Genomic DNA, 19,014 nt, shown 5'->3' on the forward strand with positions numbered 1-19,014 from the left:
TGACGCCGGATTGGACTGACAATCGTTTCCTCAACAGGGGTGAAAGGCCTGCAGTGGCAAGTTGTGGCCAGATTAATCTTCTCCCTCTTTAGAGGGGGCCTGACTCCCAAGGTGGGAACCACTAGACTAAAAGAACTGTATATAAAGTTGTTACTGTCAAACTAGCTTCATGTTGACCAATTATGATAGCGACTTAATGCATCAGTAACAGTGTAATAATGTAATATACAATACATAGTAATATGTCAGTCACAGGGCACAGTTTCTGCAGAAACAAACATAAAAGTGTTCTGCAAACACTGTTTGTATATTTTGTTATACTTTTACTTAAGTAGGATACCAAATGATCATGAAAATAAAGGCAGCACTTTTACTTGTAATGGAGTATTTTTGCATTGTTGTATTGGTACTTTTTCTGAAGGATCTGAGTAGTTCTTCCACCACTGTGTGGCATTCCAGCATTTGTGGACCATTGTATAACAATAGGATTCAATAGGTTGCAAACCATTGGTGTCTGAGCCGGGTGTCACTAGAATGAAATAGGCGTTTATAAGAACAGCCAGGCTTGTCTATCTTGCTGCAGTCATTGAGAAGTCATTAACAGGAAATATAGTTTTGCAGTATGTCATGTCCACAGCCACAGATTTAAAATAAACGTATAATCCGTTTATACTGGCTTAGTGCAGTCTGTGTCAACCCACATAACGGTCTGCCTCTCATATTGAAACATGGCACAATTTAAACAGGTCACACAACACTGACTTAAAGCTCATTGATCAACACGCTTGTCATTCTTATTTTGACCGAACGGCCCCTCGATACTCACATTGGTCGTTGGGGACGTCAGTGAAATCGTATTCCTGTTGTAATAGGGCTCTAGCTTGTTCGAGGTGTAGCCTTCGGAAACGCCCCTGTCGAGCGCAATCTCGACATCCCATTGGTCAATCCGTCATCCATCGACTGACGTACAAAAATATCATGCCATGAGTGGCTTAATAGGATATCAATCACATAGACACCTTAAGATGATTGGTCAGCGTGGCCATCGTTCAACGGTCCATTGTCCGTGGATTGGTGCAGCAGCGCGGGCGGATTCTTCCATGGGCTCGGTCTTCAAGGCTCGCGGAGAGCGAATGTCGTCATGAGCGGTGGGTAGGAATTAAAACATTGATGTTTATATTACATTCTACTTCGTAAAACATTGTATTTGTATTGAGCGGAAAAGCACTGGACATTATGTGGTACGAATAAGTATTTTATTAGGAGGACTCGGGCAGTTGTGTGAATCAAAATAAGCAATGCACTTCCGGAAAAGGGCTGCCTTTTTCTGTAACGTTATCAAAGAGAGTTTGACTTGCTAGCTACGCGTCAGCTAGCCTACTATGCTAATGTAAGCTATGTTGCTGGTCCTTACTTGTTTTCCAAATGTGCCCCCCACCTATCCTTCCCACAATAAAATAGTTATTTAGACGGTGCAGGTAACGGTCCCATCTTGGTTCGCTTTTTCGTAATTAAGCTGCACACGGACCAAATCAGCTTAAGATAGCCGCTAGCCACTTCACCCTCCTCCGGTTAGTCGCTATTACTAGTTAGCCAGTTTGCTAACGTTAGCTGGTTGTCTACAGCAAACCAAACCAACAGTATGTATTTGACGGCGGGCTATTTTGAGGCCGCACAGTTTTTTTTTCTGTGTGTTACTGACAGGGCTTAAAGACCTACTCTCATAAATGGTGGTTGTAAAATTGCTTAAGCAGTGTTCATTGTTGTGGAGCTATCTACTTAGTGCAGCAGCTCCGTAATCACCCATCCACGTTGGAATAACTAAAAATGTATCTTAGCCAAGAGAGATTAGTGGCACAGCAAGCCCGTGTGAAAGTTTTTTTTTTTTTTTGGTCTTTACAGTAAACTTCATGATCCACAGCTGTATTTATAACACATTCACATTAGGCATGCAGCACAACACAGAATTTGAGTTCCGTCAGGGGAAAGTTCAGCCTAGGTCGCAGAATTAGATAGTTCATATTGTGGGTAAGAATCTTGTATTTTAGAGAACTTTCTCTTAACAAGTAACAACTTCTGTCTTTGAATGATTTGCATATAACTGTGGCTGTAATGAAGTCTCAGTTTATGGCTTTCATGCAGTACTGTTACATGGTACCATGCCATTGGATGCACAGAGCTGAGCATGTTTTCTGAAGAAGAAATACGTGTCAATTTGATTAATTCCGATCAAAAATTCTGTCCAGTGCATGATAAACAAAATTTTGAATTTGTTTCCCAAGTCGTCTCAATTGCCTAATCCAGCCAAAGATGATGGCTTGGAATGACATGTCCTTGCACAGTTTGTACTGAGTGAGCCATATTTTTTCATACTGATGTAGCTTTGATTAACATTTTCATACTAAATAACAATCCTTGTGGTGTGCAAGATGAACAAGGGGACATGTTATTTCCAGTTAAACCATTTCTTTTCATCCTGCAGCAGATTGTCAAAGGACTCTTGAGGATTCTTGAAATACTTTAGATCATACAAAGTGTTGTTAAATTATGTTGTTAGTTTGTTGCCAGTTATGTTTTTTTTTCTTTTTTAGATTGCAAAGTGTTTATCTTTGCAAAATAAAAAAAAAATAAAAAAATAAAAAAATGCTTGGGGTGTGACTCATGTAGTGGTAATACTTTAGAGGCACAAACTGCCTTACTTTAACGCTCATCAGTGCATAGATGAAATCAGCATCTCTGGCAGTTAGAGTAGATGTGCGATGAATCAGTCCTTTCTCAGCAGCCTGTGCACTTTCTCACTACTATTGCTAGTTGCCAGAACAGCTCTCTGTGGCTGTCATGTGGTTATGTGTTGCCTGCTGTTGTATTTCAAGTGTTTGTCAGCTGATGTGCCTTGAGCGTAATTAATATACTCATATACTACAACTATACATATATCAGTTTATTTTACACATTCCTGAAAGATGACAGCTGTTCTGTAAAACCTGAAAATACCCTGCAAATGGTGCATATTCCACAAATGACAAGACTTTAGAAAGGCAGACACAGACTGCCTGCCTTGAAATTGGTCTTTTGCACTACAAGTGATTTCAGGGTATATATATATTTTTTATAAACCTGTGAATGTATTTTGTGTAGAGAGTATATTGCATTTCAGGCAATAATGACCAGTGGGTCACACAGTGCAAATCATGAGTGTACCACTTTACCTGGAGCAATTGTGTTTGACGATAACAGCCTCAACCTATTTTGGCCATTAAGCAGCATCGCCTGCTACTCAAGATTTACCCTGCTCTTAAACTACTGGGCAGCCTGCCCTAAATGTACTTATGCTGGCTGTCTTAACAGAAATATAATATGCTCAATGAATTTAGTCTTTTCCTCATGTAATGTTTTTGACTGTAGTCCAATCGTGTATTTCTCTGCTTCAGGAGCATCCGAATCATTGCCAGTAACTTGATATTTGTTTGTCAAATATGTTTTTGCTTGTACTTTTCAAGGTCCAAATGTGACAGCTCTCATGGCCTGTAGCTAACTTCATGAAAACAGCCTTGCTAGATGTTTTGTGAAAAGCTTGTCAGTTACTTTACGTGAGCTTTTACAGAGGATCCAAATGCTGCACTGTCCTGAAAATGTTAATATAACAGTTTTTTTCTGGCCTTGAGTTTAAAAAGTGTGATCATTATCTAGATTATCATACATTGAACAGATCCTGTCAAAAATAATTAGCTAGTGCACACAATAATATACACATTAACATAACCAAAAAGGATCTGGTAGGTTTATTCAATTTCAGATACAGTATAACATAGATATAAATGCTGCTTTAAAGAACCATACTGCCATTTTTACAGGTCTTTGTTTGTGCTGCTTTGTATTGTGGTTGACTTATTTTCCAAAGCATGCTTTTCATATTGTCAATTATTTTACCTACCTCTTTGACAGATGTCCCCTTATATTTTTCACAGTTATTGTGCATTGTAGTAAAGCTGAAACTGTAATTTTTAAAATGCATTTAGAATGAAAAAAATTTGAATCTAAAATCTTTTAAGCAACTCTTAAGTGTCTGTAAGTTGATTTTGCTTTTGGACTTTAATGAATATGTGCCACTGAGTGGGGAAAATACATTTTAAAAATCTTAAAAGAATATGGTAAGTTTTGCTAAATGGTTGGCAACAAATGTATTTGTGAATATCTGTGACTACTAAATTGGGCTAAAACAAGCAGAGCTACAGTATGGCCCTTTTAATGGTCCAGCATTGAGTTATTATAGGAAATATATATTCTTGAAACTTCTAGCATCCATCAGTGTCTTGGTTTTGAAATGTGAGTTTTACTAACACTCCACATGTGTGGTGATGACAAATATGTTGAAATGTAAATGTTTGCTACGTAATACACTAATTAGTGTAATTAATAAGCTAATTTTTAAAGCTGATTTTTGATGATTTGTGGTGATTGCAGCAAGACATTACAGTACTTGTCTTTCTTAGATCTGTGTCTCTTTTGTAAGAATGTCCTGTGATGTCCTTGAACAGCCTAACCACTGAAAATAGATGCTGCAGGCAGGCTGAATCTGACTCTGCTGTGTGTTTTCCAGAACAACAGGACAGTATGGCCACCACTGTTGCTGTCAGTCCCAGTGAATACCTTCAGCCTTCCACCGCTTCCACACAAGTAAGTAACAGCCAGATGTCATGTCCTGCTACTGTCTACTTTCTGGTTGTGCTGTTGCTCTTTCTTTTGACATTATCATATTCATTATCCCATGATGCATTCAACTCCACACTGTAGGAACATTTTAGTACCAGGATCATACTCAGTGACCAGTTCTTCTGTTTGAAATGACTGAACCTGAAGAGTGATATGATATAGTGAAGCAGCTTGATTTTAAATTTACTCTTGTGACATTTCAGTGTTGTCATGTCAGTATAAAATCACTATTGTGATATAAGACAAAAATATCCACACATGGAAGTATAGTTTGGACCTTTGGAAGTATGTGTGGCAAAATAATGTAAGGTCAAAGGTCCACTTACTAGGTTTTCTGAGCTTTTAGCTGTATCTCAGGACCATCTTTAGCTTCTACTGAAGATGCAGTTAAAAACTCCAAAAGCTATTGGGTAGACCCAGGGCTTAGGTCAAACCTTGTAATTGGACAATATGAAAATTTCATCCTTCTGAAAACTCTTAGAGTGGCAAATACTGGAATCACTTTTCTGCAATGAAACAATTTTTTTTATTGCATCACAGATAAGACACACATCTTAAATTTGTATTTAACATCTTTTTTTGTGAAAAACAATCAAACTGTGCTGAGCTGGATGGCAGTCATGGAGGTGGGAGAGTAAATTGTAGGTGTATGTCTGCCCGGCAGGCACCTTTCTCTGGCAGGCTGTGCAGGTGGCCACCTCCACTCCCTGTTGTTCTTTTACTTGGATTCCATATTATTTCCACTCATTCAAATGAACTTTTTCCCAAAATATTGTCATACATGATAGATTATATCAGTATCACCCAGGGTCATTTCAATTAGCGGACAGGCCTTTTTTTTGTATCCCAGGTGTTTCCCCGGTTGCATGATGGCCTAGTGTATAGACCGTGTTTTAAAATAGCTGAAGCTGACATTCATCCTTGTGGAAACTCAGACCTACTAAACCACATGTTCAACATTGTTTATTATTCTGTTTGTAGTTGAAGTCTTACCTATTTGTTTATCTTCTGTTGTTTTTAGCTTCTTATCTGAGTGATTACTGTGTCTCCTCAGGCTGGTTTTATTGCAGACTGTGTGTATTGTTTCTGAGCTGATGTGTTTGACTGTGTCTTCCTGCAGGACACCCAGCCCTCTCCTCTGGCCCTCTTGGCTGCCACCTGTAGTAAAATTGGCCCTCCTGCTGCTCAGGCTCCTGTCACCTCTCCTCCAGCACAGCCTCAGCCTCGCAGGCTCCTCCCCATAAAGCCGGCTCCAATTGCCCCCGCTCCACCCAAAAACCTGGGTTTCCTGTCAGCCAAGGGCAATGTGATTCAGCTCCCTCCTGGCCTGGGCTCCACGACCCCTGGCAGTCCCATTGTTCTCACTATCCAGCAGAGCCCAGCCCGCACCAACACCTCGGCCCCTGCCAACATCCAGTACCAGATGGTGCCACAGATCCAGGGTGCCCAAACTATCCAGGTGATGCCTCAGGGAGGCCAGATCCAGCTTATACCAGGCACCAACCAGGCAATCATTACCACTCCCATGACTGTACCGGCCCCCGTGGCCGCCACCACTCCGGTCACTCCGCAGAAGACTGTAGCCATCAAGCCCTCCCCCAAGTTGCGCAAGCTAAATAACTCTGCTGCAAACATGGTGCAGCTGCCCAGCGGACTCACGCTGCCACTTAATGTGGCGACCGGAGAGGTCGGCGGGACTCAAATCATCACAGAGACGGCAGCTGCCCCTCTCACTTCAGGAAAAGGTCGACGAGGGAGGAAGAAGAAAGCGGTTCTGGCTGCTCAGCCTCCGCCTCTTCCTCCTGCTCCTCCACAGGCTGCGTCCCCACCCCCAGAGCAGATGGAGACCATCCTGATAGAAGCTGGCGACAACATCATTCAGGTACATCTTGATGCTGCTGCAAGCAACAGAATATGCATTTTTGATATTTCACTGGTCCATACTTCACGACAAACAATCTTAACATCTTTACACTGAACTATGTGAGGTTTCTGGAACTTTAAGGAAAAACTGACTGTTTGACATTGAGGACACAAAGTATTTTTTATAAAATAATCTGAACTCATGGTCTCCAACAAGTGAGAGAATGTGAATTCAGCCAGCAGGTAAATGTTGATGGAGTTAATTCAATGTTTTTCGACTGAACAAGTTTGTGAGATTTAGTTGTAAGCACTGGAAAAAGGTAGCAAGTGAGCCCTGAATTAAGAATTTTTTAAAACCACTGAGGGTGAACAGTTATTAAATTTACAGTGCTACAAAACATATAAAAGCAGTTAATCCAAAGTCAATCACTTTTGTCTTTTTTGCTTAATAAATGACTTTTGATAAGCAGATGTACGTATCACAATGAATAGATTATTTTACTCGCGACTTAACTTTCTGTCAGTTGATAAATCGATTAATTGATTGAGCCTAACTCAGTCAGTATTTAATAGCTGGCTGAGTTCATGTCCTGAGTCAAGTTGAGTTACCCAGAGATTCCACCAAGCACAGCTGCTCATGTTCTGACTGATGTGATTTTGTTTTTCTCCTCTGCACGGCAGCCGCATCACAGCCAGAACGCGACACAGCCATGCCCGTAATTAAGGTGTTAGAGAGTGATCTGTCCTGTCATTGCGGAGTAAACAAAATGTTCCTCTCACCCTATACATATTTTTATATCAGCAGTGGATTGATAGATAAAATAGGTGTCACCTTTATAGCAAACTATTTAATTATTTCCCAACTCTGCAATTTCTCTCAGTTCTACAAAGCAGTTTAATCTTTCAGTGACTCTGACTTTGTTATTTTGGTTCACTCTCACTGCTGTCATCAGCATTGTTTCCAGCAGGAGTAGGCAGCTGTTTTGTAAAAAAGCCCTCTGTGTGCAGCCTGCCCAGACCAAAACAGCAAAATGAGCATAGTGGAGCATTTAGCTGCTAAAGAGCTAGATATTTTCCTCAGGGGTTGGTGCAGAGCAAAACAGAGCTAAAAGAGAGTGAATATAGGACATGCATATATGGTGTTAATATGTTATAATGTCAGTGTCATCTTTATTTAGTTTGTTCAGTGCCCCGACAATCAATTAATACAGAATTAACAAAAAGTTATTTTACCAATTTGGGTTATAGTTGCCTTGTGGTGGTGGTCCCACAACTGAACTATTACAGGGCTGACTGCATCCTTGATGCTAAATCCCTTCCCACACATATATGGTCACACCAGTCCAGATGTGAGCATTGGCTAAAAGCTTCATACCTGACCACAAGATAACCTCTCCTCCTATGTATTTGCAGGCAGGTAACAACCTACTGATTGTACAGAGCCCAGGGCAGCCAGCTGTGGTGCAGCAGGTCCAGCTGGTCCAGTCCAAACCAGAGTCTCAGATGGTTCAGATCCCACAGCAGGCCTTGAAGGTGGTGCAAGCCGCCTCTGCCACGCTACCACCCGTGCCACAGAGACAGTCAGTCCCCTCAAGCCTGCAAGTCACTCAAACAGACCCAACACCAACACAGGTATCCATTCAGACAGACTCTCAATTCAAAACTATTGTGTATAATCAAACAGTTTTTTCAACCCTGACTATTGACTCTTTCGCAGCTGTTGTAAAATGCCAGTAAAAGTAAGCCAGTGACTGCATAATACTGATTAAAAACAAAACTACTCCTAGCAATGCTAAAGCTATCTTGCTTTACTGGGAGATAGCATTTAATCATGTAATTCATATTGCTTATAACTAATTTACAATGAATCTAAACAGGATTAACTGAGCATTTGTGTTTCTTTATTCATTGTAATAATTATTATCCACGCTGGTGAACATTATACCAGCTTAGCATCAGCATGTTAGCATTGTCACTGTGAGCATGTTGCATGTATGCATGAACACGGTAATGCTTCTATCTTGGCCTGGGCAACCTTGAAAAAGAGATTTTGTGACCTCAATGGGACTTACCTGATTAAATAAAGGTTTAGACCTGTAAAAATAATGTTATGTTAGTGTGTTGATGTTAGCATTTAGCTCAAAGTCAATGTACAGCTTGATAGAGATGCTAGTATGACAGTAAAGGCTTGTTCACCTGATAAAGGAGACAGACCAGGAAAAACGATTGAAATGGTAAAGCTTTATAAGCTTTATTAAAAAAAAATCTTGAAAAGGTAAACATTCCATTTGTTATTTCTACTTAAGCTCCTTTTATTTCTACTTTAACATGCAGTGAGAAACTGTTGTCTGCCTCTTATGGTAGTGAGAGTAATTACACAAACACTGTCCATGTGCATGTGACACCATTGACTCCACCATTCTTCTAGTTGCTGTAGCTTACTTCTTGCTCCCCCATTCATCTGTAGCGATCATCAGTTATCATCAGACCTGTTGCTGCTGGTTGATATCAAATGCATTACCATGTGTGCACCAGCGTCACCACAGACTATATATGTAAAGGTTTCACACTCCACCTTTAAGCTTTCCCGTTTTCAGTTTCAGGTTTTTAAATTTTACTTTCCATTTTCAAGTTGCAAAACCACTGTATGCATTTGTTGTTTTTGTCAGTGTTTATTTTGGAGCTGAATTTTTGCGTTCAATGAGCAAGAACTATTTTTGCTTTGCGTAGGATAACAGACAGTGATGTAGAACTTTTAGGGAATGCAGGAAATGAGCACAAACCCCAATCACACTGTGTAGTCCAGTTTAAATAGATCTTCAGACATCCGTTTGGCATTGTTGTCCCTTAGATCCTCTTCAAAACAGCTTCGGGTGACTGGCAGTCTATTCAGCTCCAAGACACGGTCTCCACGGCAACAAGTCCCACCACTTCGGTCGCCACCACCACCACCTCCCCACCGGCTGGCACCAAGAGGACGCTGGCGGGGGGACGGAAGGAACGGACTCTGGCAAAAATTGCTCCAGCAGGGGGAATGATAGCGTTGAATACGTCGCAGCTCTCCTCAGCACCTCAGGCAGTGCAGACGATCAGCATCAACGGGGTCCAAGTTCAGGGCGTTCCTGTCACCATCACCAACGCAGGGGGTGAGTGATGTTGGTTGTCTATAGTAGGAGAGATGCATGATTGTAATTACACAAAGTACAAGCCCATGTTACAGATTGTTTTCATACCAGAGAGGACAGAATTACTTGAAAAAGGCAAAGAACATTATAGGCTGGGACCAGACCCATTTGATAGTGTGATAAAGTGACTGTGCATATAATTCAACAACTCAAAAAAAAGTAGATTTAGAAACACAGCGTACTTAATTAATCCCATTGGAAATGGCAGCGTTACAGCAGTCACACATGTATCACAAAACAAGAACAACTAAGGACACACAAAGAAGTTAATAAGGAAAAGCAATGATCTAAACAAATGACTGCATTTTTAATTAGAAACTGGATGAAATCTAATTTAATATCAATCTAAAACTTAAATAACCGATTTCGGTGGTTTTTAATTGAATAAAATAATTAAATTAGACACATTTTTAAAAATCTGGATACAATTTCACTGAAAGTTGAAAGGGATAATATTTCATTATTGACCTGCAAGAGGGAAAAGACAGCAGAAAATATCAAGATTAAACGATTGACGATACTTTTAGATTTCTTATTTATGCACAAGAATCAACAACAGTTGGAAAATGAAAGAAACGGCAGACTCTTAATCAACTCATAAAACTCCTTCTGTTCATATGTCAGCATTATGTTAATGTTACAATTAATCATCAGGATTTCACTCTGCTTTGACTCATAGCAGTCAGCTGGTAGTCTAATTAGACTTTCAGAGAAACTTGGCCACCCTGGCAGGAGCCCTGCTTTGTCTCCTACAGTTTGTATCTGTGTTTGTCAGGCCAACAGCACCTCACGGTCCAGACGATGCAGGGCGGAGGGCTCCAGCTGGCAGCAACACCGGGCCAGCCGACCATCCAGGTAGACCAGACCCTCACCCTGGAGCTGCCCGGCCAGCCAGGAGAAAAGAAGCGGCGTATGGCCTGCACCTGCCCCAACTGTAAAGACGCAGACAAGAGGTGAGAATGTCAAGACAAGGACAAACACATGCCCATATTACCCTGGTTTCCCTGGTTATTATTATAGCAGAGTGAAACATTCAATAAAGACACAAGAACAAATTTAGAATCATAAGGCTGTAAGGGAATATTCCCAACTGAAAATGGGTATTATGGACAGATTTTCAATTCATTGCTGAAATGTCATATTAGGGACCTGCTCATTTTGAGAACTTATGTCATAGATAAAAGCCAATTAGTCAAGAAATAGTGTTGAATAAGGAGAATATGCTGTTAGCATTGCCAGAAAAAAGTGAATGTAATTCTAAATGTTTGTAGATACTGTATGTATTTTGTAAAAAAGTTTTTGCATGAACAGCACAATATGAGACTTTTTACTACCGTTTCATGCATTTCTACATTTGATTTTGATGCAAAATTAAATGTAGTTAACTGTTAATATTTTCAGGTCAGTTCTACCATGAACACTATAGCTCACATGTTTGTGTGTCTGCTCTCTGTAGGCCTGGGGAGGTAGGGAAGAGGAAGCACATCTGCCATGTCCCCGGCTGCGAGAAGACGTTCAGGAAAACGTCGCTGCTCAGAGCTCACGTTCGGCTTCACACTGGCGAAAGGCCCTTCGTCTGCAACTGGGTTTTCTGTGGGAAACGTTTCACACGCAGCGACGAGTTGCAGCGACACGCCAGGACGCACACAGGTCTGTCTCCTGGAGACACTGAAACACACATACACACACAATAGTATCTATCATGTGGAATTTCATTCCAAAAATTGAACAAAATACCCATAACACTCGACCCAAAACAAACATGGGTTCCCTAATAGATAAGACTAGGTGAGGTAAAAGCTGCAAATTGTGGTAGCGGTTTTAACCACTTGACCAACAGGAAATGATGAAATGAAACAATGAAAATGAAAAAACAAAAGGAAGGGTTAGGGTTACATATACATATATACACATATACACATACTAAGAATGTTTTCAATATTGATACATATCAGGATATGGAAAAAAAATCCCCTTCACATGTGAAAAACATAAAAACTTCATTAGATCCTGACTGATAAATGAGCTCATATTATCAATTATCAATTATTTGTTTGAAGGCTGAAGTCAAAGGCCAGCAAGTACAAGAGGAGTTTACACACTCAAATCAATTTCGAATGATATTTTAATGCTTTTCTTTTTAGTGTACAATCAACAAGGCTTTTGATTGCAGCAAAAAGAGAAAAAAGAGTAGCCGAGACATCTGAACATTTACTCCACTGAGGGGAGTATAGAACCTAAAAGAGTAGAAGTACTCTTATCTACTTGTATTTGCATCCAACTTGCATCCAATTTGCATAGCTTGAAATGACAGAATTTAGTTAAACTTTGATTTGAAGTTATCCGCAATTGTATTGATCATAAGATGATCAGCCAGCACCAAGTAAAAACTTAAATAGATATTTATAGTTTTTGTAAGGTGTAAGGAAGTAATGTTTGTAATGTAAGTAAGTAATGTTCCCGTTAGGAAGAACCCCCCCTCCTCCAACATCAAAAACATAACCCCGTCACATGCTTTTTGTTTCCCCCACAGGAGACAAACGCTTTGAGTGCAGCCAATGTCAGAAACGCTTCATGAGGAGTGACCACCTGACGAAGCATTTCAAGACTCACATAAACGCCAAGAACCTGTGAGCTGCCCGTATACTGAGTGTATACGCAGACAAACTCTCTTAAGCTGATGACTGTAATAGAGGAAGGAGGGGCAGAGGAGACGATACCAAGGAGTGTCTGTGACAGTTCCCGGTATGGGAAATACTCCAAAAATGTCCCTGTATCCCCTCTCACTCCTCTAGGACACTGTAGCGTGGTGTACAAAGAAATCCTTCCTGGTGGACCTCAGACTGATCCAGCAAGTTTATTAATGATAGCTTATCTCTGTTGTTTTCCTTTGGTCTGAGCAGAGGCCAGAACCAGCTCCGACTGAACGTTTCCTGAAGTTAAGATGACGAGATGGCGAGGCTTCGGATGCAGATACTTAACTCTGCTTCTTTATTTATGAACTGCTCTCGGGGAGGAACGTACACAGAGTTATTCAGATGCCATCACCAAGACCACAGTACCCCAGTCCCTCTCTTTTGTTTCATTTTTCTTTCCCCAAATCCTGCTTGTTTCTTTTTTTGTTTGTTTGTGGTGGCACATTGGGAGCTCCCACAGATTGGCAGGAAGAGGTTCACAATTAACAGAAATTTGTTTTACCTAAGTGGAATGGTAATTTAGTTTTGAGATGTTTATGTGTCAGCAGGAGTCTCTGCTGACTTAAATCCAAAAAAGCTGAAAAGTCCCCTTACTCACTGAAGACTTTTGAAAACCTTTAGATGTTTACATTGGCTATTTTTAAAGTGTGTATATGAATACTATTATACATAATATTAATGATAATAAACTATTTATAACATTTTCCATACAATTGTTACAAATTGATTTACAGTAGGTATGAAGAAAAAAAGGAAACAGACATGAATGGGACTCAAAGTTAAAAACAAGAGGCCTCAAATTTTACACCAGAAACAAATGGGATGTACAGTAAAAAGAACATTTCATCACGTGCACAAGTTTGCTTTGAGGGTGCTGATCAGGCTGGTCTGAGCTCTTTCAGCAGAGCGATCCCAGACCTGGCATCTGTGATGGTAAAGATTTAGATCCAGTTTCTTGGCTGCCAAGACCTCACAACCAAACAGCAGCACTAAGCTCAGGCCTGGATGAAGTTTAGTGTGCTGTTCAGGGCCAGAAGTCACTGTGCCTTAAAAGTTGTCTTTAAAATTTTAAAATCAATTTCCAAACAAATGGTCCAAAAGTAAGAGCTGATGAGGTCTGTATGGCTGTACCGAAGAATTCAAAGCTTCAATAATAATGTTGAAATCTGAACTCTAGGTCAACTTTTTTTAAAAAATGTCTATTCATTCTGTTAAAACCTGGTGTTTCTGCACAGCTGAGAAAAATTAGCCTACAATAATATTACTAATATTATACTATTTGTACCATTAGATTGCTGTGGTGGCTGTGTAGGATTGTATCCGACTCGTCTGATCCAATTTCCAATAACTCCAGAGACTTGTAAAGTCCATAAGTAAAAATGTATTGAGTGCCTACATGTATTCATGTTTGCAAACTGATGAGTCATATTTTTAGCACCCTACCGCTCTACAATATGTCAAAGATGCTAGAGGCTACCTGAATTGAGTGAACTGATAGTACTCCATTTATACCTATATTATTCCTATTAACTGGACCCAGACAACTAGATAAGGGCAAAAAAAATGTATTTACTGAAAGTTTTTGCAATACAAATATTTGCCCTTTTAACTTCAACTTGAACACCAGGAAATACAGTTCCCCAAATAACACAAATAAGAGCCCCTTTAAAATAAATAAACAACTGCCTAAATAAACGTTAGTCCCTTGATTAAACCAAAATTATATATGTATATTAATAAAATTCAAATATACCCAGTTAAATCGGCAAATCAAAAATATATATAACAAAATACTATAAATTACTCTGAAATGTTTTTAGCAAACTTCATATTACACTGAATGCTCATTACCTACAGTCAAACTATAATCAACTCGTGGGCCCACACACACACACTCACTCACACACACACACAATGTGGGAAAAAAATGTTGCAGGCCCGTGTGATGCTCAGGTGCGGCACGGCCAATAGAAATCCTCCTCTCATAAAGAAAAGGTAACGTAGATGAGAGTCACAGATCAGCGAGAAAAACTCCTTCCCTTGATTCACCAGAAGTTCAGTCAGTCCGACTCACAGTTCAGCTGAAGAATTCCTCTGCGGACGCCCATGAAGGAAACCAGGCCACAGCAGCAGTGAAGCTCTCAATCAGCAAGTGCACTCAGTCCTCCTCTGTCAGGCCTATTGTACTCGGACTTGCAGTTCACGTTTGCTCGCAGTTACCCAAAACACTCACACGTACACGCGCCCCAATAAACTGTGAAGAGGAAACGTGCTGTCTAGTTTTAAGAACAGTTTCTTCTGGTTACTTCTGGTCTGACCCAATCGAACAACAGAACAAAAATACGGGAATACAGTGTATGATCTCCGCTACACTTCACTTCTTGCTCCAAATTTTAGCCTCAACACTATACACAACAAACAAAACTTAAAATGACTTTACTGTCAATTTCATTTCTTAGGTGTTCATGTTGTTTCCTATCTTCAATAAAAGTAACTGTACTTTAATCCTATTATTTTGTCACAGGGGCAACATATTCATTAAAGGAAGTTGGAAAAAAAGACAAACTCATTTAATTCGACCAATCACACACAATCGACCAAATCAAGGATTTTGTTTTTATTTTAATTGTCTTTTGGGGTGATGATGTCATAGACAGACATTTGAAGTTTAATTTGAAAACCTCAATAGAAGCTTCCAATATAAAAAAAGACATCCGGTAAAGTCCCAGAATTTTGAGAAGTGTAGTGATATTTTGATGAAGATTCTCACTCCTGTTGGAAAATATACAAACATTCGTCTAAATGCGAAGAGATAAAAAAAACAAAAATTATCAACAGAATATGAAGAAATTACAGTTCTGACGTTATATCAAAGTTGTCCATGTATCTGTAACTACTGAAGTTAACATGCCAACCATCTGGCCCATGGCCTGTCCTGTCTTTTAATGCCATGTAGTACCTCAAGAGGCAATAACCTGATTGTATAGCTCAGGCCTCTGGAGGTGGGCACTGACAATGCTGAGCTGATGATGCCCTCCCTCCCTCTCAAGCCTCTCGTGAACCCACCGTGTCTTCATTATACTTGGAATCAGAGTTCTGGTCGGAGACACTGTAAATCACCTCCGTATTGTTTTCCCTGTTGTCAGACTGACCCCGAAGGTCTCAGAGGCTGTTACTGGCCCAGCGATGTTTAGTGGGTTGCAGAGCCCAGTTGCCTGCTCGCCTGGCTCCAGTTGTGGTGCCCATTCTGGTGCCGTTCCCTCCAGCATTCCCCACTGGGTACCTGCCACCCCGGACCTGAAAACCTACTCTTGGCAGTCCAAAGCTCCTTGCTAGCAGTATAAACACCAACACTCTCCTGGTACTCCAAGCTCTCACTCTGGGCAGTCGGCCAAGAACCACTAGATGTAAGGACAACTGAGCTAACACAGCTACAGTTAGCAGCAGTTACCGGTTACGCTCGTGACAAGCTCCCCGTAATTGTTTGGAATATGAATTTGACACGTGGCCAAGTCTTACATATTCCACCTTTAAACGGAGAGAAGCAAAACTGAACATCCTTGATGAAAGGAATTCAATGTCAGAGTCAGACTCAGTAAGGCTTAGTAAGGCTTCAAATATAGTGTCTGGTTGATGGAGTTTTGTGGGCAGGGACAACATTATTGAGAAGGTTGTAATTAGTCTTAAGGAAATTCAGCCACTCTGAAAGGCCATCCATTAGGCTTTCTAAAGTCTTCCATCTTTTAGGGGTACATCGAAAGCTCATACTTACTGTCAAAATATCCGATTAGGCATCATGTCACAAAGTGCAAACCATTATTGGAGAATGATGGAGGACCTAGGATTGTTCCTTGTGGAACACCAGATGTGAGAGCATTTCAATTTGACCTGCCCTACCAAAGTGATCAAGCAGTTTGTTGTGAGACTGCATAAATAAATTTCACATATACTATATCTGTGTGTACTCCCTAAAATTCTCTACCTTTAGAGAAGCACTGCAAAAACTTTCAGCTTTCTGGAGACCTTCATTTCTTGTGTGGTCAAGGGCAACTGTCAGGTCAAAAAGGGTCTTTTGAGTCTTGGTGTTTGGGTGCTAAGGATTTAATTCAGTGAAATATTAATGATAAAGGAGTTGATCACTGTGGAGATAAACCCACTTACACCTCTCTTATCCCTTTGAGAACCAAACCAGGTTGCTGCATAGTTGGTTATTCCTCTTGGATAACATGACAGGTACGCCTACATGGGGCTGGGTATCGACCTTCAATACTTTTTTGGTCCTGACTGGTACTGAAATGTGTCCTTAGCGCTGAGGATTGGAACTGTCAAGTACTGCGAGTGGACATCGAATGTTTAGCCAGATTCATACTCTTAATTTGTTCTTTTATCAGATAGTGTAAAACTCTAGTTTTAGATGTTTTTCTGTTAAAGCTCTTGAATGGCTGTGTGTTTTTAGACAACGGTTAAATTTACACCCCCTTTCTTTTTTTTTTTTTTTCTTGTGAGAGAGGTTTGAGTTTTCATTACGGCGTACATTTTGAAAAGCATGTTTATACTTTTCAAACTAAGGTATCAAACAAAGTACAAATTTGGTACCTGTACCAAACGATACCCAGCCCTACTTAAACTTTGTGTACTAATAAATGATAACTAAGTTCCAGGGTAACTCTGCTGTTCTGCTTTGCTTACAGTATATTTTTGATTTGATGATTTGTAGCCTATGCATTGCTGTATATATGATCAGATTTCCAATTATTTGGCCTGACTTGACAATCACGTCTTGAGATAAAAAAAAAAAGAACCCTTCTCAGGCCTTGTTCAGTTTCTTTGTACATGATTTTTCCCAGCTATGTGATAGCTTTAATTCTGAATTAACACTTGACGACAGATGACCAGCATTAGGCCTACTGTACAGTATTCACACAAGTTACTTTATTATCTTTTGCTTTACAGGAAACATACTGTTGCTCATATCGTTTTTCATATAATGAATATGTACTGACCTTTCACTAACAGGTCATCAGTTTGAAGTCTGACTTTGTATGGGAGTTCCTTTCATTTAAAGAAATACATCGACTTATTGTCAAAAATGCGTTTCGGTCAAATTAGCGTGTTGCCATCAGACAGCAGGTAGCGGCTTCACCTTTGTGTAGCGTTTTCACTGTGGTGTGTTTTAATACTGTGACATACATGTTTGATGGATGGTGCTGCCTTGCTAAAAATGACCTAAAATAGAAATTTGTCCAAAAAGCTAAAGTCAGATTTATTTTAAATCACTTTGAGCTAGTTTTCCTCAAAGTGCTTCACAGGGGCAACAGATAATGTAAAGCTTAGGTGGCCAATATTTGGTGTATTTTTTCAAGAATGTGTTTGAAGACATGCAATGCCATTGGGGTGGATAGAAAGAGTCTGCTCATATTTATGTTTGTATTTCATGTCTGAATATGTAAATACAGTGTGTGTCTGGTAGACACAGTAAATGTAGGATATTAGAAAACAAAAGTAAAGCCGCCTAGTGTTGTGGTTGGCATGGCCAGCTCTGAAGGAAGTGGACTTTGTACAGTGTGTAAGGAATAAAATATAATGTGACATTGTATAGCTTCATTCCTGCTTTGTATAAGACTTCTAGATCTTTTTTCTATTGAATTAAAGATGCCTTAGACAGCTGCACCCAGTATTTAAAGATGTTTTTTCTGTCTTATTCCAGGTAACAACATTTGTAAAATTCCTTTTGTGTTTTTAACTTATGTTATACGCTAATGTAATGTGCACTGATTTAAAATCCCAGGTTCCAAAATTTGTAAATTTAATCTTGATTGTAATTAAATAGAATGAGATTTTCCAAATTAAGACATTTCTATTGCTTGGTATCTGTGAATTAAATGCTTCTCCTTCTCCAAGCCTATATGTCATATAATGGTCTACAGCCAATTTTGTTTATCAGGAGAATCTAGAGAACCAGCCATTTATTTTCTAACTTGTATAAAGGTGCTAAAACATAAAGTTTGCTCCTTTTCTACAGTCACCCACTCAATAAAGAACTCAAACTGCTCGCTGCTTCTTTTGTTTTCCTACTCCACGTTAAGGTCAGTTATAGATTAAAAAAACACTTTTGGTAATTAAGTAATTGTCTAATTTATTCCTTAGTATTTTTAAGCTTTTTGTCAAAATATAGTAGACTTTGTCAGTGATAAGAATAAAGTCCTACACTTATTTCCATCATTGTCCCTGCTGTTTAAATAGTCCATCAACCTTCATCAAGACAAAGGCAGACATTCAATGTCTGATGTCAAGATAAATGAGAAAATACAAATCTTAAGAACTGCATTCTGTTTTTGTTTTCACAAAGCTGACAAGGTAAAATGTACTGACACCCCAAAAAGAAATCACATCATAAAAGACAGCACTGTATGACACAGCTCAACATGCAAATATCAATGGCATGTTTTCACACCCTTTTGGGGTAAGTTTGATAATTAGTGGTCAATGTTTAAAAGATTTTTAATCTAACTATGTGCCAATGTAACACTAGAAACATTAAGTGCAAATTTTAAAAA

The 19,014-nt window shown here is 39.6% G+C and overlaps 1 protein-coding gene across 2 annotated transcripts; it reads left to right on the top strand.

Annotated features, from left to right (window-relative positions):
* Positions 1–1,100: 1,100 nt before the first annotated feature.
* Positions 1,101–18,491, top strand: sp2 (sp2 transcription factor). Of its 2 annotated transcripts, XM_041933621.1 has the most exons (8): positions 1,101–1,148; positions 4,601–4,677; positions 5,834–6,595; positions 7,990–8,208; positions 9,428–9,722; positions 10,537–10,714; positions 11,218–11,411; positions 12,295–18,491. In XM_041933621.1, exons 1-8 carry the CDS (start codon positions 1,142–1,144, stop codon positions 12,393–12,395), a joined length of 1,833 nt encoding a protein of 610 aa, XP_041789555.1. In that variant the 5' UTR covers positions 1,101–1,141; the 3' UTR covers positions 12,396–18,491. The 2 variants fall into 2 exon arrangements, with proteins under 2 accessions (XP_041789555.1, XP_041789554.1); XM_041933620.1 differs by lacking the exon at positions 1,101–1,148 and having other exon boundaries at positions 4,478–4,677.
* Positions 18,492–19,014: the final 523 nt, after the last annotated feature.

This window comes from Chelmon rostratus, chromosome 3, assembly GCF_017976325.1.
Source record: "Chelmon rostratus isolate fCheRos1 chromosome 3, fCheRos1.pri, whole genome shotgun sequence".
Classification (NCBI taxonomy): domain Eukaryota; kingdom Metazoa; phylum Chordata; class Actinopteri; order Chaetodontiformes; family Chaetodontidae; genus Chelmon; species Chelmon rostratus.

What these genes read in the sequence shown, in the direction of transcription:
- sp2 (XM_041933620.1), top strand. Translation starts at nt 4,525, where the DNA reads ATGTCCTTGAACAGCCTAACCACTGAAAATAGATGCTGCAGGCAGGCT. An exon ending in CTGGCGACAACATCATTCAG is followed by an intron (nt 6,596 to 7,989) that starts GTACATCTTGAT and finishes ATGTATTTGCAG; the next exon opens with GCAGGTAACAACCTACTGAT. An exon ending in ACACGCCAGGACGCACACAG is followed by an intron (nt 11,412 to 12,294) that starts GTCTGTCTCCTG and finishes TTTCCCCCACAG; the next exon opens with GAGACAAACGCTTTGAGTGC.